Raw genomic sequence first — 23,469 nt, forward strand, 5'->3', positions numbered from 1 at the left:
TATAGTAACATTGCTTAAAGCGCCCATTGCAGGAAAATAAATTCCATATGTAAGTCTGGGAAACATCCCACTTAAACTGCCAAATTCCTTGGATGACTTTGAAAAATTTTCTTCTTGGAAATATCTCCTCCTTGTTTGTTGTTACGGGCAGTTGCGTTGGAACTATTCTTACCGTGCTCTGTTGTTTGTTCCTCTCAGGAATTCCTCGGCTATGCTTCGCTCACTTTGAAAGCGGTCTTCTGTCAGAGAGGCTTGGTTGCAGGCAAGGAGCAGCAGACATGTTAAAGGCAAGGTGGCCGAAGTCAACTTGATGGTTATCCTTAACGTTGGTACAGGGAATTAGTCTGCCATGACGAAATCACTGCATTCTCTTTAGACCTTTAAAGCTTCCACTTGGATTGGGTAGCAAGCTACAGCTACGCACTAGACAGCTGCAGCCTGTTCCTCCTCTTAGATGAACCTAGACCTTTTTCCATTCAAGTTTATTAATTGGATAGAACTTAGAAACTTTCCCAGAAAAACTTCATTTTCTCCTGTCCTTGTCTGTGGCCCAATAAGAGTTACAGGGAATGGCTTAACTGATCTGCCCTTATTTTACATATGTCATTCTCTGGCATGCGACTGTTACCTAACCAGCAGCCATGAACGTTTTAGTGTGCCCAAATAACATAGCTCCATGTACTGTGCTCATTACTAAAACATAAAACTTATCAGTGTCCTTGTGACATTGGCGGTGCTCTAAGATTTACGTCACCAACACCTCATTAGGAACCCGGTGAACTGTGCTCTTCGCTTAGCAAAGATGGTTTAACAAGTCCGCAGTACACTAAAATTGTCTGGCAGTCACAGCTGGGGTTTCTAACAGAACCACGCCATCTCATCAGGACAGCGAGGGAGGGAGGGAGGATGGGCGGGCTGTCGGGGAGTGGTTGGATGTTTTAACCTCCTCACTAGGCACATTGGCCTGTAATATTTATTTAGTGTTAGTGATAAGCATTTTGCTAAGGATGTGGTTGATGTATGAAAGGTAAAAGTGAGGAAGCTGTTGTCAAGGAATGTAAAGGGTTGCAGATGCATTTAAACCCAAGGAATAGCATTTTCTCTAAAATGATGGGAAAGAGTAAGAACATTTTCAAGTGGGGACAGTAGGAGAGGGCAGAGGAGGGGCAGGTACCCCAAGCTGTGTGAGGAAGAGCAGTTCTGAGGATTTGTGCTTTGTATGTTCATGTGACAGCGTAGCTGCTGAGCTCTGTGACCTTCTAGCGTTTGAGCCTCACCTCATTCACTGCATCGTGCTTTTACCATATTAGTTACTTCTTGTGCTATGGTGAGCTCTTCACGGCAGTGGCACCTCTCCTGTGTCCATCTGGCACGCTTGATCCCGCGTGTGCTGGCAGTCAAATAATAGGTGAACAGCGAACATATGAATAGCTGTTATTGTGCTGCTGCTTTCCAGCCGTGGTATCGCTGTGCCACTTTTAATAATTCAGAAGTGATGGAGAGGTGGAGGAGTGAAAGGGCTGCAGCAATCTTTGTTTCTCTCCGTAGCTGTGATTCCTCCTTGGTGGCTCTGTAGTTACCACGGAAACAGGAGAGGGATGGCACAGCACCGGCGGGGCTGGAGTGGGACTTGTGGGTCGGCTCCGTGGCAGCCGCACATCTGCACAAAGGGGAAAAACGAGGGCTTGCCTTTCTTTGGTTTGGTGCCTTTTCCCCTCCTTCTCTCAGTGGTTTTGTGAAACTTCAGTGTTAAACAGATGATGCTCCCAAATGTTGGTGTATTTGTTAAAGAGTCTCTTTATTAGTGATTCTAGTAAAAATATGCAGTGTTAGAAAATGAGCGTTACTGGTGGTCTGGAGGAGATGGGTGAGGTAGTGTAGGAATATGATCATGAAATCTTTCACTGGTATAAAGTGGAGTCCTGGTTATAGTCAGACTGTCACTACTGGAAGGTTGTTTAATGTGTTTGAAATGCACTGGCACGTTAGGGAATAGATGTACTGGAAAAAAGACTAAGACTGACATTTGCTCAGTGCAGCATTCCCTGTTTTGATGAAAGCTGAATCTCATTTTTAGTAATTAGAATATATATCCTAATCACCTCTCACACTAGCTGTACTGACCTGCATAATGCCAGTCTGGGAGGCTACGGAGGGAGAGGCATATGAGAGAAAGGGAGCAGCCCCCTGCATCTCCAGGTTGTCGTTATAGCTCCCGATGGCTGTGCAGTGCGGGCATTGGGAGGTAGAGGATGGGCAGGCATGGTTGCTCTGCTGCACGTGTTTTAGGGCTGTATCCATCTTTAAGCTGTCTAATCTAATGGCATTAGCTGTGCTGTTTGTTTTATACCTGTGCTAGGTGCTTAGATTTTCAGCAGTTATGGTGGAATTTATCTGAGGGAATGACTAGAATTCCTTTTACCTAGGGATCAGGGTGGAACTTGGTGACTGACTTGAGATGGATTTTTGGGTTATTCTCTAACTACAGGCAGAAGGAGACTGCGATTTAGTATCTCTGTCCCTCCCTTCAATGATAGACTAGATAAGGTTAAAAAAGATCTTCTGTAACAAGTTCGTTTGCTGGCAGCTGCCTGGCAACTGTTTGCTTGATTGCTTTAGAATGGGACCAAGACAATAAAATACCATGTAAACCCACTCTTCTTCTCAATTTCGTGGCAAACAAATACTCTTTTTTCCACACCAGAGACTTCTTTTGAAGTCTGCATTCAACAGGAGATTTGTCACTATGGGAGCAAGCTATGAGGTTTAATTTCCTTCTTCCCAGTTTATATACACAAGTGAGGTATCCCTGTATAGTGAACTTAAACGTGAACTTCAACTAAATTTATGAGCACATAGTGAGGTTGTTTCTCCCAGTTACCTTTGTGAAACCTTTAGAAATAGTTCACAGACCTTCTCTTGTCCTCTTGCCCCTAGAGTCTGCAGACTCAAGGTTCAAAATCTTGAATATGGAGTATATCTACTTCAAATTTGTAATCCACAAAGCAAAGTTAAGGGAAAATACTAAGTATGTGCTGGCAAAACTTAACCATAAAGTTCAGTTCAGTATTTTTCCTCCAAAATGGCAGATCCTGAAATTTAATTGCTGATGCTTTAAAATTCTGATTAAAAAAAAAAAAAAAGAAAAGACTGGAACAACACACTTGGGCACCAGAAATGATGTTTAGGAAACGCTGCTCCGAGTAGTTTTTTGCAACTATCCTTGTGTCTTCAAAAGGGATGCTACCTTGGTACTCGCAATTCGGAGATTTTTGTTCTCTTTTTTTTTCGTTTGCAGTTGTGAATTTGATGGGTTTGGGGTTTTTTTGAGAAAATCAGCCTTTGGAGAAGTAGATGTTGACAGTAAAAAAATTGAAAAATAGTAGTTCAAGATGGAGTTCTCTTCTGTTTCCTCTAGATATGGCACTACTGGGCTTAGCTTTGGTCCTCTCTGAATCTGACATGGTAAATGTCCTCTTGTTAATTGAAAAATGTTTTCAATATAAACTGCAAATTGCATCTGAAAGATGAGTTAGTTGTCTCTTTCTAATACATGCTCATCTATAGCAACTCTTCTTCAGTTTCGGTTAACACACAAAATGGAACGGAGTCCAGCACAGTGGTTCTTATCACTGTTGCTTTTGCCAAAGTTAAAAATGCACTAAATTATTGCCGCTGAATTCAGGAGAGGTCTCTGAATTCAGAAAACATCTATTGAGTGTGTGATGTCATTTTTATGAAGTCATTCTTTAGAATAGAATTGCGGTTTAGTAAAAACTGACTTCTACTGTAAGTATAGTAAAATTGTTGTTAAATCCTAGTCTTGCAGAGTGATTGGGATTAATTTCCTGTTACATGATACTGCAGTGAATAGCCTCTTTATCCCCAAACTATAGGAAACTACTTAGTGTTTTGTAGTTCTGCAATGTGTGTGTGTTTTGGGGAGCTCGACTTTTAAGGACACATGCACATCTCCCCTCTGCCCCAGCAACTGATGTAAATGAAAACATTGCAGGCTATGAAAAAGCAACTGAGAAGCAGTTCATGTAAAACTGCGTACTGTACAGGTATGTGAGCTGTGCAAGATTGCTTGTGTAATTCTGGCTCAGTTTTGCGTAATCCTGGTGCACAGCGATGGTGTGATTGCTGTACATTTGGAGTAGAAAATGCCAATTTTGTTGGTTTTGTAACTGACACTTTTTAAAAGGATTTTTCTTCAACTTTTAGCTCAAAATTAATCTCTGAATCTTTCAGTTGATGAATATGTAAATAAAAGGATGTATTCAAATAGGGCTAAAAATTTGTAGTCTAAACAAAGGTTACAGGAATGCTTCAACAGAACTGATTCAGTAATGTTTTTGCTCTTGGTTTTTCTCATCCTCTAGGAGTGTATCAGAAGTGCTACATCTAATAAAACATGATATTCTGCCCCCTAACCCAATGATTCTAAGCTCAGAAGCTGATTCTGCTGGTACTCATTGCTGAGGTGTAAGCAGACAGGATCTTAACAGTTGTAGAAATTGGCTCCAGGGTTCTAGGAAGTGCATGCTAGGACTGGTTACCCTTTTGACTATTGGCTTACTTCCTTGTTTCATGCTTTTTTTCCAAAAAGAAGCTAAAAAGTATGACAGTTGTTTCTCCCTCCAAAAGACATGCTAAACCTAAGCTTCCAAGTCCTATTGTAATTGTTTCTAAGTTGCCCTCTTTTTGTTTTCAACAGGTCAACTATAACAATATTAACTTACAATAATTCATGGAGGAAGATGTTGACTCTAATATTATCCACTGTTGTTTTTTGCTTCTAATTTAGATAAAGGACAATTGTGATTATTTAGGAAAACAGTTCAGAAGAAGGGACAAAATTGAGAAATACAGAACTTAATGTTTAAGAGACACTGGAAGAAATGGATTTTAATCTTGCATGTTAATTTTGGGTTAAAATTTTCCAAGTAAAGAGAACTTTATTATTAAAGCTTACTAAAAGCTTCTTTATGAGTCTCAAAAGCACTGAATTGGATTTTAAATCAGATTTTTTTTTTTTATTTAACAGAAAATACCTCATTTTGTGTAAAACTTTATGGTTCCTGAACCAGTCTTGTCCTTTTTCTGGGGTCTTTTTGATAGACCTTTTGTGTAGATATCCCAGTTTGTGTGTGTAGTAACTCTTGTCAGCCGTCAAAAGGATTGACCAGTCTCTTGCATAGAGGGACTCTTAAAGAGTTATTGTGAAGAAGTGTTTTGTTTTGGTTTTTTTTAATGTTCTTAAAATCCTGGTATAAATCAAATGCAGTTTTTGCTGCAAGACTTTGAGTGTTAAAGCTGTATTTACAGATGAGGGAAAATGGCATTAGACATTTAAAAGCATTTTAGGGGGCTGCAGGTCATTTTGTTAGATTATAAAAGTATTTCGTCTTGCACAGATGAGGGAGTGATCCTCTATACAACTCAGCTACCACTTTAGCTGATACTGGCAGGCTTTAGAGGAGTGCTTTATCCCTTTGATTAGATCTTGATTGCCACTCAAGAACCAGATACAGCTTGCAGCCATCTCACTTCAACTTGTGCAAGCGTGTGATGAAAGAACATGAAGATAGATGTTTAAAGCATGTCCCCCCTATCCTTTGTGTTTGAAAGACTTACTAAGGTTCATCAAAGAAAGAATCCCTTATTTTTTGACAATTCTGAGCTTTGGTTTGCAATTGAGCGCCCCTCAGAGAGGATTTTGAAAGTTTACTTGCCTCTCTGCTATGTATTTTCAGGTGCTCTCACAGTTGGCCTTGTGCGACAGTGTCAAACCATCCATGGACGTGACAGGACCTGTATTCCTCCACGGCTGCCTCCTGAGTGGGTCACTACGTTATTTTTCATCATTATGGGAATCATTTCACTAACTGTCACATGTGGTTTGCTGGTGGCTTCCCACTGGCGAAGAGAAGCTACTAAATATGCCCGCTGGATAGCTTTCACTGGAAGTAAGTGACCTCAACTACACAGTTGACCTGTATGCAGGATAAACTGGTGGAGTCTAAAATAACACTATAGTGTTGTCAAGGAGCAGTGCTTAGGGCTCTTACCATACGAAACATTCCTTCTCTTTAAATACCACATCTGAGGGAAAAATAAAATTCTTCAAAAATCAAGGGATTGGTATCTTAAGTCACTATAATTGAGAGGGAATAATAGTCTGTGGGCCCCAGGTGAGAGAAGGGAAGGTCTGACACCTTTACCTTCCTTGGGCAGTGCCATTAATTGACCTAAGAAAATGAGCAGGGATAGAAGAGGTCAGTCCTGAATTGTGTGTCTGATAGTCTTTCACACTTCCCCACTCCCTTATATCCAGGACTTATTCCTAGCAGAATGGAATGATTGGAAATTCCCTCCCCAGCAAGAGGAGGCAGATGATACATCTGAGACTTACAACAGTCTGAAATCCATCCCTGCTTCAGGTGTCTCACGAATACCTCATTCAGGGTTGATGCTGGTTCAGTCCTGCTTCATGCTCACAGCGGGTGTTTTAGTCAGAATATCTGCATCCTAATTGGCTATGCAGGAGGATTGCCCACTGCAGAGCATCTGCTGTGCTTCACGGCACTGAGACTTGCTGCCACAGGTGACCCGCAGCAGTGCTTTAGCTGGAGGGAGGAGTACCAGTGTTTTTCTGCCCGCCTTGATTCCGCTCCGTATGAGCACCAGCGTAACTCCTCACAGCCTCTAGCATCCCTGTGTTTCTGCACAGGGAGACATATCGTATGGCTACTTCAGTGCAAAAGAAAAACAGTTATAATGAGTAAGGGGAATAACTTTCAAACTTCCTTTTCTTGGTGTGTGTTACAGGCTTAGCCCAACTGTGAAATGGTGCCTTAATGGTGGGGATGACAGCATGAAAAAACTCAAAACCTGAGGGCTTTTAAATTGACTTGAATTATGACATACCACTACAGGTAGTGTGAACACTAACTAGAATATGCAAGTTTGTGGTTTACACAGGCATAAATAAGGTTTAATGGAACCCTGTGACATCTAATGATATCTAATATGAATGAGATTAAACCTTGTTTTGGGGAAGGGAATAATATAAAAAAGCGCTCAGCTTCAACAAAGGTACTTCACTGAGGCACTTGTACAATCAAAGTCATCCTTCTGACAACTTTGCTACACAGCATATTAAATTAATAGTGCAGCTCTTGCAGACAATGAAGCTATTGAAATGCTGTATCCGTTGTGATTGACTTTTATTTATTTTCTGGTGAATGATTAAAATAGCAGACATGAGTATTACAGAATATTCCATCCCAACTTTTCCAGTGCCCTTGTTTATCTGTACATATTTCATGTCTATCTAATGTATGAAGGAAGGGTTTAATCTCAAAATGCCATATAAAATTAAGATGCTTACAGTAAGCTGAAGTCAAAGCTCTAGGGTAAAGAGGGTTTTTGGAGCACTATATATTAATAGTTGATACCACAATTTATTTACTGAGGTTTTTTTCTTAATTCAGAGCTTGTATTTTGGGCTTTACATATTTTAATGTTTTTTTAAATATCTTTAATCGTCGCATCCCTGCATCTTTTGTTTTCTACAACAGTGGTGGCTAGTTCAACTAAAAAATCTGATACCCTAAAGCTGTTTTTTTTTCTGTAGATTTCTTTAGGCTTGCAACAGGTCCATTATTAGAAGTCTAGATATAGAAGGACATTCTTTTATTTCAGCACTTGCCTTTTTGTTATGAGATGTTTAATAATGAAACATACTAATTTGTTCTTTTGCAAGTCAGAATTATTCATAACTCTATTAAGATATGATTGCTGCGTTGCCGAAATTCTAAAATTCAACATCTTTGGTATTTATCTCCAATACATACGACTCTGTGACCTGTGAGTAATGATGATGGGAAATTTTATTGCTTAACTCACTTGTAAGAAAAACCATTTTTGAAAAACAGAAGTGAATGGGAGGAAGAGTTCTGTATTTTTCAAAAAGTTGATGAGAGTGACTTCTGTGGTTCATTGGATGGCAACACAAATTAATAACCTATTTGTCGATTAGTATTAGGAAACATGTAGCCATGTGGAATCAACTTGGAATACCATGAACAGGTCCTTCCTGAAGTGAAGTGCCAGTGCTGTGAGATGAAAACGTGTAACTCATTAGAAGGGGGTAGGGAAAACTTCATAGTGGTATTACATCTCTTCTGCAAGCAATTTCAAGACTCAACAGCCTAGTACGGACTGCTAGCAGATACTCACAGAACTTTCTGAACACAACATAGGACGTGATATCCTAGGCAAGCAGGGAAGTCTGCTGGGACTGCCAAGGGCAGCTCTGAGACTGGCAGCTCCATTTTCTTCAAATGCATGGGGGGGTCTAGAGTAAATCATCTAAGGGCAAAGGAATCCTCTTGCTCGGCCCTCTCCTTGCAACTCTGACAGCAGCAAGGAGAGCCTGGTAAGAGGTCACTCTTGCCCAGTTCATGCTGGAATTTGTATATAAATATATAGCTTGTATTTTTCATGGAATTTTTGCTTGTAATCTTGTCATCTGCGATGACGTCCAGATTTTTTCAACCGTGTACCTATAAATATGAATTATTACTGAGAGTGGTCTTGTCTATCTTGTTTAGTTAAGGGACACATGAAGAACAAAAGTTTGATCTGTCAATTCTCTTTCCTGTATACACTTCTAAGGGGATACACCCAAGAGGGTATTTACTAGCACAGCGTTTGCATCCTTCCCCAGCCATTGGTGGTTTTACTGCACAGAAACTTGTCCTTCTGGCTTCTCTGCAAAACAGCTTTGGAGAGGAGAGGTATTTCCCTCCTCCAGGTCATACTGCATGAGTGACAAAAGTCTTCTAAAAGCAAATGTGAAAGTTTTCCTTCACTTTCTGTAAAGAAGAGTCTTTCAAGAATCACAGCATTCCTACTGATGTGCTAGGTATTGTCACTTTGGGCATAGATACTATCAAAACTATCACTGAAGTTTGAGTCCTGTTAACTGTAGTACGAAATTCATACTGGAGAGTAATGGAGAGTGGATTCTTTCTTGGTGTTCGTTTGTGCACTGTCCAGGTCTTTGTGTGCTTCTTCAATGAACGTGGTATTCCAAACTCAGCTGTGCCTCATGTGCTGGTAGCAGCCAAAGATCTAATCAGCTATTCCTTTGCATGGTATTATTTACTGGTTGGTCAAGTGTGAGCTAACTGCCTATTACCATCCCAGCTTCTATACCACTTCATCATTAATTATGCCCTGTGACACAGTGGCATAAGTTGGTAGCAAAAAAGTACCCTGGCTTTGGTATTGTTCCATGTATCTCTGAAACTGCTCCTTTTTTGCTAGCCCTATTTCAAATTTATGTAAAACCCTTGCCTTTTCAGGGTGCTCGTTATGCCATCTTCTGGTTTAGAAGATAGGATGTGGTGAACGTTGTAATTTCCATGGTCCTTGGGATAGATATTGTTAGGTTCCATAATTAGAAGCAATGTCCAGAGGACATTATTATTCTCTGCGGAGGCCATCTAGGTGGTCTTATGTATATTATAACAGCCGTGGCTATTGCAGGCATTCACAGAGCTCCCACAAGATCTGTTTACATCTTACACAGATTCAGGTCTTTTACCATCTGCTACAACTAGAAAGGGAATTAATTCTGTGTCTGCTGCCACTGAATTGGGTGCTTCTCTGAGATGTATCAAGGGAGGAGATGCTGGACAGAAAAATCATATTTATACCTTTTTTCCAGCAGCTACCAGAGAGTCTGTTATTCTTTTTGCCTGGTGATTTAAACGTTCATGAGTATAATGGACTTGCTTTTTGGAATGCAAGTAAAAATGGGGCAGGGTAATCACATTCTTAACTAACAGTAGCTATCCTGTCCCTGGTGTTCCCCAGAGAATAAAGTACTTCTTGAGTTATTAAAGATTTGTACCAGGTGCTGCTTTCTATGTTATGCATCTCTAAAGAGGCAAGCAAAGTGCAATGAGCCCTCTAAAGACTAGCCGTAGCTTTTTCCTTCTTTTAATACGCTGTATCTTGGATTTTTTGAAGTTGTCATTAGATGCTCAAAACAATTTCAAGTTAAGGAATTACAGGAACTAGATCTTTTTTTGACGGCCACCATTCAGAAGCAGACTAGAAATTATTGTGTTTTGTTACCTAAATATTTTTGTTAATAGAAGTTGTAGTCATTAAGTGTCTCTTCTGCAAATTTTTCTACCCAAGGAAGAATTTGAAAACAAAAGCAAGTACTCTTGAGGGAGAAGTTCTTTATGGGTTGCTGGAAATGTTGCTGGAAATTCACTGAGTTGATACTACCAGATACGGAGATTTACATTTGGGCTACAGCTTGTATAAGAAATTCCTATCCTCTTACAACTCTCCTTCTAAAAGAATACACACTAAGTTACTGAGCACTTCATATATTGGATTTTCTCCTTAGTTTCTTTTTTTTTTTTAAATAAATTTATCATGCAGTCTTTTCTTAATGACTTCTCAAAACTTTGCCATAATTCCTTTGCCAGGCTTCCTAATCTGACAGAGACTTTGATGAATCCGTTTTTTATTTGCTATTTCAGTAGACTAAAAATTCAGACTACACTAAGAAAATTGCTTGGACACCCTCACAGCAGAACATGTGCACTGTGTGTACGCAGAGTGGAAGAGGAAAGATGGCTGGTTACTTCTGTAATAAATGTTTGAAATGTGTATGCACATCAGCATTCTGCACACTGCCTACACGTGCAGAATTTTTTTCTCCTGCTGTGAACTGAGGGAGGGTTGAGGTACCTGCACCCTTCTGTCCTCGGGCAGGAACACAAGGAGACACTGGGCACACTCCACTTGGCGGTACAGTGCCGCTAGCAGGTCTCAGACCTGGGAGCACTGGTGCAGGTATGTACAACACACCTCAGAGAACAGTGGTTTAGTAGAGAGGGATAAAGATCTATTCTTCAACCATATCCATGAGGCCATCAGAACTTTTCCAGCTGTGTAGTTCTTGAGTGTAATAAAGGAGATTTAATCTTGAAAGTGCAGGTTGTTTTCAGAATCCTAAAGCTATTTCCTATAAATGTGTTATTGTTAAAATATAACAGAAGTTTTGTAAATAGCTGGAATGCTTGTCAGGGACAAACTGGATGTAATAGGAAGTGTGCAGAGTTATGATAATGTGACTCATCCTCAGAATATTGTTCAAACTATTACTAATTGTATGTTGCATTACTAATCACACATCAGCCACTGTTTTTTGCACCACTCAAGTATAGAGCTCCTCTATGCTTACACAGATCTGCTCAAGAAATACATAGCCAAGCTTTCTCTCCTCAGATGGACCAGCTGCTGATTAAGATACAATGAAAAAAAGAGAAACATTCTTTAGGGATTAGATTGTGTAGCGGGGAATTACATGGACCAATAATCATGTAGATTAAACCTTCTAGATTATTTAATGTTTAACGTCTGGTTGCTGGTTCTTTGGTTTTGTTTTAGTGGCTGGCCTAATGAGGTAGCACTGAGCAAGAATGTGGTAACTATGCAGTTGCCAGATGTTTTTTGTTTGTGCTCTTTTTCTTCCCCTTTAAAAAATAATGTGCTTGTGCTGTTAGATTAGAGCTCCCTCTCGTGGAACATTTGATTTTTTCCTGCTCAGCATTGTTAGCTGACAGGTGACAAGAAAGGCTGATCCTGGTGGTAGCTGCTCTTGATGCAAGGTGTTGTGAAAGCTGCTGCATGTGTTTCAGAAAGCAAGGAGCAGATGATGTTCTGATGTGGATCATGGTTTATGAAGCCGTCCTTTTTTGTTTATGCCCAAGTTCTACTTGGACACTTTTTGAATTCAGATTCATCATGCCTATAACTAGCCTCTTCTATAGAACATGAGTGTTTTTTCCTCAAAGCTGAGACCTGTGCTATGCCAATCATAAGCTTTGAGCATTAAGATATAAAATATGTGATAAACTATTTGTCTTGGCTAAACATGGAGTCTGTTAAAAAAGAGTTTTTAGTATGAGCATGTAACACTGTAGCTGGATAAACTGGAGCATGTGAATCTAGTCAGGAAGAGCAGTAGTGAAGTTACATTAAAAAATACTGAGGCTGCTCCAGCCCATCATTTCCTCGTTTGGAAAGACTAGAGACTTTGTCCTGGTAAGGCCAAAGGGGACAGGCGAGCTCCTGGATTTGTTTTACATACCTTTGGAAGCAAGAGCAGCTACAGCACTGCTGACTTGCACAGGTACCAGTGATTGAGGTGATGGCTGTTATTGTTGCCAGTGGTTTTTACTGTTGCTTGTTTGACTTGTGGGGAAGCTCAAGCAGGGAACAGCATCCCCAGAGTTTGTTCTGTCTCTTCGTGGTGGAGAAGAGAAAGGGGAGACAAGGACAGCACCTGTGTCCCTTACTAACAAACAAAAAGCAACAGTCTGTGTTAACTGAGAGAAGACTGAAAAAAAAACATGTAATGGACTTCATTCCGGCAGGAGCATTGTAACTTGCCTTGAATTTTTTTTCATGTAGCTAGGTTTATAGGTAGACTTTGAGGACTAAGAGGGGCTTCATTGTTAGCTATGTGTCATGTTAGGAGATGTTGGTATGTGGATTTGTAGAGTTGGTGGGAGAACAGAGCAGGCTCTCCCCCTCTCTCCCCCCAGATATAATTGAGATTCGGTTGAATAATGGGTATTGGGATGCCCACGTTCCACTCACAATAAATAATGTTTGAAACAAAGTTGAAATACAGAGAAGTGAAATAAGAGTAAAGCACTAATAGTTGACTGAACTGGTAGAATCGGATAAAATTCTGTGTTATTCTAATACTGATAAAACCCCTAATTTTATATTCTTGCATATGCAATCAAACCAATTCAAAAGCTAATCCTTTTTATCGTGAAGAATGTCTTGCCTCTTAGAGGAGCCATAACTGGAAGTCATTCCCTTGGTCGAGACAGTAGAGCCCTGCATATTGCTATGTTCAAACTAAACAGGGTTACGTATCCAAAGGTATATTATAGGAACGCTGAAGTTGTCATCTGGGAAAGATTACAACACTGGATGTTCTCTCCTGGATTTGATCAGAGTACGGAAATGTGCTGTGAGGAGTGTTGGTCACTATTGATACCTGAAGGCCTGTGAAATCCGTAATGTAATTCTAATAAATGGCTTTAATAGGAGTTCTGATTTCTTTTTTGTACATCCACAGAGTCAGTTGAAAGCACGAACCATGTACGTAAGTCTAACTGTTCAGGTGAAATAAAAAGCCTCATTGCTTGGTTCTCTTTGTTCATGGAGTCTGAATTTGAAGTTTTTCACCAAGAAGCTTAGATTAAACTGAATCAGAAAACTTCCTATGTATTCCAATGGGAAATCTTAAGGATATTTCATTATTTAAGGAAACATTCATATAAGTTTAGGAAACTGATATCTTTTAATCTAAAAGAAACTGTAATGACAATCTGTGTGTTTTCTATTTTTAGCAAAACTTTTACAGAAAAGGAATTTGTGTAGAAGAATGGGAGAGGGCAACTACAGTTGGAAAAAGACAACTCTGATAATAGAAAAGGAGTTTCTTCAATGTTGAATGTTAGTTTATCTTGACTTTGGGGAAAAATTACTCTAAAATAACTGGAGAAGTAATGAACTCAGTGACTAAACTTGTGGATGGTGGTAGAAGTACACCCACCAATTTTTTATTCTGTAAAGACAGTTAATGATCTAGTGAGCAGGACTGAAATTACAGTCAAACTTGGGGTCTTTTAGTCTTTCTTGGGAGTAGATGAGAGATGTTTTAAAAGCAAGATAAAGCCTACTCAGTCATTTCAAGCAAGCTAGGTACTGGAATACCTCAGCTCTTCAGTTTGGTCAGAATACTTTGCTTGCTTCTCCGGACTGCTCTATAAATGGGTAAATATTTTGACTTGAACACAGCAGTGATCATTTTTTTCTTTTCTCTTTTCTTTGCAGTGATTCTGTTCTGTATGGCAGCCCTAATATTTCCAATAGGATTTTACATCAATGAAGTTGGAGGTCAACCATATAAATTACCCAATAACACAGTGGTTGGGTCTTCATATGTACTGTTTGTCTTATCCATTTTCTTTACAATAGTGGGACTTCTATTTGCTGGCAAAGTTTGTTTACCTGGCTGATGAATGTCTGAACTGCAGGACTTTGTTTTGGAAAAAAGCAAGACATCAGAATTGCATTCTCAGGAGGATGCCTAGATCAGACTATCAAACACTCACTGAAAAGAGGAATGCTTTGACTTGTTCTCACTATGCACTTTGGATGAAAAAAAGGAGAGCCTTTCCCATAACCAAATACAGACAACGTTGACTAATCTCCTGAGCATATTTTAATGCAGTCAGGTCTGCACTGTGATAGGAACTAGTGAAGAATGCTTTACACTGAGAAGCATAATGCCCCATGTTACTGTACTGTTCCTGTTTTTAACGTCTAACGATTTGGAAGTCAAAGTATTTATGAACTTTGTGGTAGACCAGAGGGTTGCAGAGGAATTCAAGTGAGGCTGGCCTCGCTGTTTAGGAGATTAGTATTTTGCATCTTCCTTCTGATAAGCAAAGCCTTTGGCACCAATGTGGATCAATCTTGCATTACTGCACCAAGAAGCCAATAGATCAAAACGTGTTCTCTAAATGTATGTAACAGCAAAAAGACATACATCCCCTCTTCCCCCATAAGCTCTAGAAAAACACTAAGGAACATTTTAGAGGGGGATTTCTTCCTTATATTTATATAAATATATATATAAATATATATATATTTTGCTGATGCAGTATACAGTGTGTGTGTATGTGTGTGTGTGTGTATATACACATATATGTATATGTATATATATGTATATACACACAAATGGTTCCTGGAAAAGAACTCAGAACGCTTTGCTAGCAAAACACTGTGGTGTGCAAAACTAGAACTCAATAGAAAAAAGCCATTTCTCTGAAGGCCACATAGCTGAGAGTCTTCAGTTTACCTCATTCTTTGTAGCAGCCCTTGATTTTAACAGTTTTTGTAATAGGTACAAACGATCCCATGCCTTTCTAGGTGCAATTTTAAGTTAAGCTAAATTCTTTTTATGGTAATTTATTTGTATATGAGGGTAGAAGGTGAGATCATGTCATACCTTAAAGTTAAACTCCTAATTTTGGGAAACTGACACTATTTAAATTATTAGCAACTGTTGTACAGAAAGTCTCTTTTTCTACTGCATTGTTACATTAGCATTCATTCATGTTCAAGCACAGCATTTTACCATAGGTAAGCATTTCTCTAGCACATGTAAAATGCAATGTTTAAAGTAATGCAAACACTATTCCACTGCAAAGATGGATGAACTTATTTTTATTTGAGTATTAATTCATCTTTACAAAAAAATGAGCAATATAATTGTTTAAATAATATATGCCTTGTTTACTAAAGTTACTAATTTAAATGTGGATTGAAGGGCCACCCAAATTTGGAGTAAATATTCCTCACTAAAGGTAGTTTTATTTTTCAACACAAGGATAAACCTTTGAATCCATAGATGTCTTAATTCACTACTCAATCTAACCTGGCAGAAAGTACAATTTAGTGTCCCAGGAAAGCTGCCTGCACTATCAGTATTTATTTTCCAGTTAATACGTGGTTTACCTGAGATTCATTATGAAAACAAAAAAAAATTGTATGTTTCAAGCACTGTTTCATTGAGCTTATTAGAACTGCATTACTGAATAGACATTTTTCTAAAATGTTAGTGAAAGTGTATTTTAGAATAAGGTGGTTGTTAAAATATAATCAGCAGTTTCCAAAATAATCACTTATCAGATAAGCTTAAGTGTTTGAAAATAAGACAATTTGCACAATTCTTTTAATCTGTGTGCCATTCAGACCCTAGTGGGTCCCTGTCCTCCTCCACCCCTTCCCTTCCCCCCCCCCTCCCCGAAGTATTTTAATACGAAAAGGTTATTTGCTGAATTAAGTATTTTTTCTTTTGACAGTTTTGAACAAACTTGTCACTGGAATGGTCTATAAGTGACTTTTTTTCCAGTCAGCTCACTCACAGGTAGAAGGGAGTGTTTACAAATCACTACATTTTTCTACAGTGTGCTAATCTGTAAATACAGCCATACACCTACTTGGAAGTAATGGTTTAAATGTGATTTGGTTCCTAATTTAAGCCTTCATCTGCATGGGTAGTCTGAGGTCCCTAGTGATGTTGGTGGAGATAAAATGCAGGGTTCAGCTGCTGGATGTGTGTCTAAATTTTGGTATTATCACTGCTGTATCCTAGACTGAAGTATTCACTAAAACTTAGATCATAAATTATGTTGGAAAAAAAAAAGCTCTTCTCTTTTCCAGAAATGTCATTCTTGTAAATAGTTCTAGGAGATTTTTATAACTGGAACACAGGGTGGGGGGAGAGTTTCTCAGCTGCTAAGATTTCCCCCTGCCCCAGCTTACTTATTTCAGTTATAGTAACATGTATACAGTGGATTTAAGCTTAGACTAAATGGATCATCATTTAATTAAAAAAAATAAACACTTATCTTGGAGCATACCCAGACTGTGGCTGGCTGGCTGGAAATTCATCTGACCTGCCATTGCTATTGCTATGAATTATTAAATGATAGCAGAGATTTAATGAGTAGATTGTCTGATTAAATATTTGAGCATTTTAAGTCCAGAAATAGATGCAGCCATTTGCATTTTAAAAAAACCCACTCAGTAATTGAAGAGACAGCTGTCAACAGTTGCTTTTAATAAGGTCACTAAGTACTATACAGTACAGTATTAATTTATAGCAGAAAATCATATCTTATAAACTGTATATAAAACACTGTTTTATGGTGCAATCATTTGTCAAACTTATGTCTGTTACTTTTGTTTTAAAGTTGTGTGCATTCTTTTCATACCTAAGAGCATCACTGTAAAATCTGCTGAAGACTATTTATAGGTTTTATTTGCACAAGGTTTTGTTTTAAACTACAGGAAGTTCGTATTGAACACGCCTGAACATCTGTAGACTTTTTCAGTTCATGAAAAGCAAATGTTTCCATATGAATCTTCTCCAAAGGTAATCCCATATTTGTGTTGAGTGTTTACATAAACTTTCCTGATTCTGCCAGCCATTATTTTTAACTTTTTGAAGGACAGCTCATCTCATACGTTGCTAGAGATTCTTAGTCTTTTGCTTCAAAATTCCCCCCAAGGTTTGATGTCCCATCATAATGTAATTTGTGCACACTTTGTCGTTTATTTGGCTAACAAAATGTAAGATTGGAAACTTAAAATACCTTCAGAAGGAAAATGAGTTAATTTGTCTCTATAAATCTTATCATTGAGATCAGCTGAAATAATTGCCGGGAAGCTGTTTGTCTCAGACCTGGGGAGGGTGTGCCTTCCTAAACGCGCCAATCTAACCATTTAACTTTGTTTTCCATTGTTAATCTTGCTGGCGAGTGATAACAGTTTTCCGAAGACACTGGTAGTGTGCAACACCACCTGAGCCCAGTCCTCTGGCTGAAGTAAAGCCGCCAGATCAGGGCCCTCCCGTCGTACCTGCGTTTCAGAGCCGTTGTTTAACCACTTCAGAACACAGCTGTAGATTACTGTTTGCCCCAACACACACACAAAAAAAGTGAAAGCTGTCCTTTAGAACCCTTGTGAAGGATGAAAATAATGAAGGAATGGTGTTTGCAAGCGGGTTGTCTTGCCTGGGCGTCGCGTCGCTCCCTGCTCGAGGCCTGACCGTCTGCGTCCCCCGCCCCGGCCTTTACTGAGGATTGTTTTCTAATTGGTTAGAACATTTTTCAATTAATGATTTCCGAGCAAATGTTAATACAAACTGTATAAAATGAACATAATTTTCTTCACTTGTATTTTTGTTATTGAGCAAGTTTATCAAAATAAATTGTCTACTAAAGCGACTGGCCCCGGCTGCGCTGACTGGAACCCGCCCCGCCCCTCGCGCGCAGGTGCCCGCTCATCCCCAGCGGGGGCCCCGCGCGCCTCCCGCCCACCACCGCCCTCAGCCGGCGGGAAGCGGCGCCGGCTTTCCCGGTGCACGGCCGCTGGGGCCGCCCCGTCTCCACCGGCAACGCCGTAACACGGCGATGCCGCCGAGCGGGGCGTGGGCGTGAGCTGCGCCCGGGCCCCTCCGCGCCGAGCGGAGCGTGGGGTGGGCTGCGCTCGGGCCCTTCCGCGCCTCTGGCACCCGGCCCGCACGGGGGAATGGTCGGGTGAGTGCCGGGAGGTGCCTTGGTCTGACGGTGCTGAGGGGGCTTGGGGGATCCCTGTCACTGGCGCGGTGGCCGCCTGGGCTTTCGGGACGTGCCCAGGCTGGGGCGGGGGAGGGAGGGAGGAAGGACAGGGAACGGGGGAGCCTTTCGCCCGTGAGGTGAGGAGAGTCTCGGGGGACGGGACGGCGCGGGGTCGGTGGAGCTGAGGGGCCTTTCCCCCGTGAGGTGAGGAGAGTCTCGGGGGACGGGACGGCGCGCGGAGAGGGCTGCTGGGACACTCGCTGGTGAGTGCAAGGGCACGGGTGGCTGGGGACGGAGTGAAGCGGAGGAGCCCAGGGAAGTGAAAAGCAGGATTTCACGATCCTTTTTGCTCAGGTCTTACGGCGCCTAAACCCGAGGGGCAGCTCCACCAACGCGCCTCCATCCCCGCGTCTCACAGCCCGGCTGTCTCCAGCTGCCTGCCCCCTTGCTCCCGCCGCGGCTCACGCTCGCCCGTAGAGCTCTGGGTTTTGCTTTGGTTAATCTTTTTTTTTTGGTTGAGCTGTGTGGCTAGTCTCCCAGCAGCTGTGCATACATATAATTAACTGCATAAAATCCCTTAACAAATAGCTTTTGCAAAATAGTTCCTAAATGTGTTTTCTATAGATGGATAATTGTAACTTCTTTTTGCAGCTGTTTTTTAATTTGCTGTTGTCCCACATGCAATGTAATTATCGTATATTGTTGCTGACAATATTAATACCTGGTTTAATAGTGTATGTTACTGAGGATTTAAGTTTTTTACTCTAATACTTTGTCTTTTGCTTTTTTTTAACAAGGTTAAGTCTACTCATATGATGGATACACACATCAGGAAAATGGCACAGTTGTTGGACAATGATCAGTTCTTGGAAAAAGTTGGGTGAGGATACTGTTACAAAATCTTGTTGTGATTTCATAGGTAGATATAGAGTAAATAACTGTAGCTCGTATAAACTGTTTATTATGTCTCTTCAAAACATTTATCATACATCGAATGGAATGTGTAAAAAATGTCAAAGTATAAAACAGTTCCTACGGAAAAAACTTGTATAGAATTTATCACAATACAGGAATATCATGGGTAGTGAAGTCATTCCATAAAATTCATTAACTTGTAGGATGACCACAAAATCCAGTCTACAGGGTGATCATCCACCATGGCAAGATTTTACTATGTCTCATCTGGGACCGGATAATGGATTGCTGGGAACGCATATCAACAAGACACAAGATCTGCTGGTAGGCAAGTTTTCCTGCTAAATGGAGCAACTAGAAAAGTAACACATACCCTCTATAAATAGGGAGTGGGGAATAAATAAGCTGACAGACAACTGATATGTTTCCTTACATATATTTGCATATACCCATGTACAGTTTGATAGATATAATCACTAAAGTAATGAAACGACATATAGTTTCTCTGCAGAGATGAATCAGTCTGTGAACAAATCGGGCAAAACAATAAAGGTAGATCAACTGCTGATACTGTATTTTTCTTCAAAAAAACAGAAGACAATATATATTCCTTCAAACTCTGTGAGGCAGGTTTTGGAGATGCTTAATTTTAATTCCTTTCTGGTAAATCACTGGGGTATTTTATTTCTTTTACTAAACTCTCCTATTTCTTGTCTCTCTTCCAGTCTCCTCCAAACTAACCTCTCCTTCCCCTTCATTTAGCTCACAATCTGGGGGTATTCTGAAACCTTCTTTTCCTTTGCATCCCACATCCAAAAGAGTATGCCAGTACCTAAAATTATGTTGTTCTTAGATATGCCCTGCCTACCAGCAGCTGTCCTTAGGATTTACATTTTTGTCACATTTGAATGGCACGTTTCATTTCTCATATTGCATTTAATTTTTTCTTATTTGATCTATAGAGAGTACAAATGAAGAAAATACAGTCAAAAAAGGTGCAAACCACAAAAGAATGGCTAAGAAACTACAGTTTAGAATCCTTGCAATTAACATTAGAGCATCTGATAAATGAAGGCAATATTATTTTGTAAGTACAGCACTGTCCTTTCTTTAATCAGTCCCAATCTGTGTGCATCTCTGATATTAATTATGCATAGTGTTCCAGGAATTCAAGAAACGGCGTTGAAGAGATAGAGTTTACAGAAGAGACTGTTAGCGATTTTGAGTCCAGGCTTTCTGAGTAAGTATCCGTCTTGTTTATGATTTTGATGCTTAACTAATTTTATAGCCCCATCCCCCATGACTATAGGTACTGCCTTAAATCTTAATTTGATATCTCTGGGAACTTCAGAGTATCTCAGCATTAAATCCTGTCTGCTGAGATTTAGGGTAGGTGATAATTACATGTCACTACAGCTGAGGTTTTTTTTTTTTTTTTAATGAAGATGCCATCAACCAGGTTTTGAACTGAAGCAGTTAGCTCATTTTTGAAAAGCAGCTAGTGAATGGTTGGGTTTTCACAGGTAATACTGCATATTTGTGGGTTATGTTTACTGTAACTTGGATTAGTTTCAAGTCATGGATCTAGTCACCAAAGGCAGCATTGCTTGGTTTTCTATTCAAGGAATGGAATGCTGAAAGGAGTTTGTATTAATCAGGAAGGAAGAACCCCATGTAGCTGATATGTGGAAGTTAGAAGTTTTCTAAGTGAATTTTAAATGTATAAAATCAAGGGAACCTAAATTGAGGAAAACATTTAATGAATAGGTTCAATAAGCTGTAATCATAATGTTTTTGCTGATCTTCATGATACTTGTTAGACTGTTTCTAGGAGTGCCACTACTTTAGCTTACCTTACCGTGTCAGTCATGAAGATCCAGAATCTTCAGAAAGTCCATCTTCAGTACTTGGTACCTGTACCACCTAACCGAACTGTCTGCAAATCTGGTTTAAAAAAGAAGTAGCTGTTGTGTTTTGAAAAAGCAAAAAGTTTTTCCCCCTTTGAAATGTTGATTTAAACTTTCTGTTTGCCAAATTGTAAAAACTATGCACAAGGTATTAAAAACAAGTTGGTTGAAGTAAAACAATTTTGGGAGACAGCAAGCACTTTGTTTTACCTCAGGTTATACCTATTTTGAAATGAAATTGTTGAAAGTTGGGCTGCAGTTAGTCTAGCACTACAGTGAGTGTGCTGCCTTTCAATCACAAGATTATATTTCATGAGTGTCTTAAGCAATAGTGTAGTTTGTATTAAATACATCTTCTAAAAATAACCTATGTGTGATGAACTAAACTCAGTTTTGCCTGAGCTATTGTTCACACATACACATGGTGAATACCCCTCTCCTATCTCTGAACAGAATGTGATGAACTAAACTCAGTTTTGCCTGAGCTATTGTTCACACATACACATGGTGAATACCCCTCTCCTATCTCTGAACAGAATGTGATGAACTAAACTCAGTTTTGCCTGAGCTATTGTTCACACGTACACATGGTGAATACCCCTCTCCTATCTCTGAACAGAATAAGCCAGCAACTGATTAGAAAACATTTCAGTGATCCAGTTTTTCAGACAGCTACATATGTAATCAGTCAAACAGCTTTAGGGGAGGAAGTATTTAAATGGTTAGCCCTGCAACCACCAGTTGTATGAGAACACTGAAAACAGTATTTTTAAGAGGTGATTTTGCATTTGTGAGAAAAAGGGTGTGATGAAGACAAATGGTTGAATGTTACATTGATACACAATGCAAGAGAATGCCTTAGCTAAATGTGTGTTATGCCTTTTGTCAGAGTGATTGAACTTTATCAGCAGCGAATTCAGTGGCTGTTGCAGGGCAGCAGAAAGGTAACTTTAACTTTGCAGTATATTTTTAGAATGGAACTGTATACGTCATTAAAGAATAAATTAACTTCTGAATACTAGTGAAAAGTGGCTTCCAGAAAGCTTATGCATTTTCGTTATTTACTGTGAGTTACACATCATGTGCAGTGATACTTATTTTGACAATTAATTGCTTTTCTTGATCTTTCATTGGTATGGGTTTTCTGCTTTCTAGATCTAGTCTCTTTCTTTCTCTTAGCAGTCTTAATCATCAGGACCTGTCAGCATGATTTAAATGGGAGCAGACAATGTTGAGCTTAACCTCTGACTGGAATGGAGCTGTCTTGTAGTCCATTGTGCCCTCTCTTGCACAGCTGGTTAATCACTTATTGTGCCTAGCAGTGCTAATGCTCGGGAATGGGAAAGGGACATAACTCCCTCTCAAAGGGGATAGAGAAAGAAACAGCATTCCAAAATCTAGCTTCCACAAAGTTGCTTGATTTAACCTGAAGGAGATGCTGTAGACAAAGTTATTTTTTATCCTCTCAAATAATGAATAGGTTGTCTTGGGAAGGAGGTAGTATGATTCACTAGTAAAGATAAACTGGGAGCCAGTAGTCCTCTCTTCCCCACCCCCCCAGCTTTGTCACTGTGTCATCTTCATGCTAAAAAGCTTAAAGTGAAAATAAACACCTAATATTTGATTTTTAAATGGTGTTATATGGAATAAACAGTACATTTTTAAACTTTAGATAAGCTTGGTATTTACAATGACTTTTCTCTTTTAAGGTGTTTGGCCTGATAAAAGGCACCAAAGTTGGACTTATGGTTGATGTGTCTCATATGACTTGTGGACCTACACTACTGGATTTTCAGAAGGACCTTTTGGTAAGTAGTAATAAAGCAGACTTTGGCAATTATAACATACTAATCAAGCTTTTGTATAACTACAAGCCAGGAACTAAGTAGAAAAAAAATCTGCTTAAATTCATAATATACAGCATAATAGAAGTTTGCTGTTGTAGAAAAGTATGTTTTAAATGTCTTTGAAAGTGTAGTCTTTGTTAATGTCTAGATCCAAACAAACTCCAGTACGTACCATAATAATAATACTTTCCTTATTAATATTTGGAAGCTTCTCAATTCTCGTACCAGCATTCTTTATGGAATAAACAGAAACCAAGTTGTACATAGAGCTATTTATAGTAAATATAGTTTCCTTATGCCTTTATGTTTTGTCACAAGGCACACTTCACAATTTCAGTCAGAACCTTGGTGCGTTAATCTTCCTGAAGTCCCAAAAGAAACTTGTCCTTTATTGTGCTCTTTATTTTTATAAAACTTTTGTAGTAAGGAAGGAAGATATAATGTAACTCTTTTACTATCTAATTTTGAACCTTTGTACAATTTCATTTCCTGCATTCAGGAATTATTTAACATCAATTTATATTATCTGCATTTTTCATTTGTGTG

General features: G+C 39.5%; 2 protein-coding genes across 3 annotated transcripts in view; both read left to right on the forward strand.

Annotated features, from left to right (window-relative positions):
- Window positions 1-17,908, forward strand: part of MOSMO (modulator of smoothened) — a 33,172-nt gene extending 15,264 nt beyond the window's left edge. The window contains exons 2-4 of one of the 2 annotated variants that reach the window (XR_012676105.1): window positions 5,760-5,972; window positions 6,835-6,941; window positions 13,957-14,034. Coding sequence is in view for 1 of the 2 variants with exons in the window: in XM_075165165.1 (XP_075021266.1) it covers window positions 5,760-5,972; window positions 13,957-14,141 (398 nt within the window). In the remaining variant the exon portion in view is untranslated. Of the gene's footprint in view, window positions 1-5,759; window positions 5,973-6,834; window positions 6,942-13,956 lie in introns of both variants that reach the window. The other variant, XM_075165165.1, reaches the window with a different exon arrangement.
- A 1,161-nt stretch (window positions 17,909-19,069) lies between these two features.
- Window positions 19,070-23,469, forward strand: part of VWA3A (von Willebrand factor A domain containing 3A) — a 37,125-nt gene continuing 32,725 nt past the window's right edge. Inside the window, exons 1-6 of the mRNA XM_075165166.1 lie at window positions 19,070-19,134; window positions 19,373-19,493; window positions 20,132-20,256; window positions 20,335-20,409; window positions 21,966-22,020; window positions 22,786-22,884. Of these exons, the coding sequence (XP_075021267.1) occupies window positions 19,070-19,134; window positions 19,373-19,493; window positions 20,132-20,256; window positions 20,335-20,409; window positions 21,966-22,020; window positions 22,786-22,884 (540 nt within the window). The remainder of the gene's footprint in view (window positions 19,135-19,372; window positions 19,494-20,131; window positions 20,257-20,334; window positions 20,410-21,965; window positions 22,021-22,785; window positions 22,885-23,469) is intronic.

The sequence above is a fragment of the Calonectris borealis genome, chromosome 16 (assembly GCF_964195595.1).
Source record: "Calonectris borealis chromosome 16, bCalBor7.hap1.2, whole genome shotgun sequence".
In the NCBI taxonomy this organism is placed as follows: Eukaryota; Metazoa; Chordata; class Aves; order Procellariiformes; family Procellariidae; genus Calonectris; species Calonectris borealis.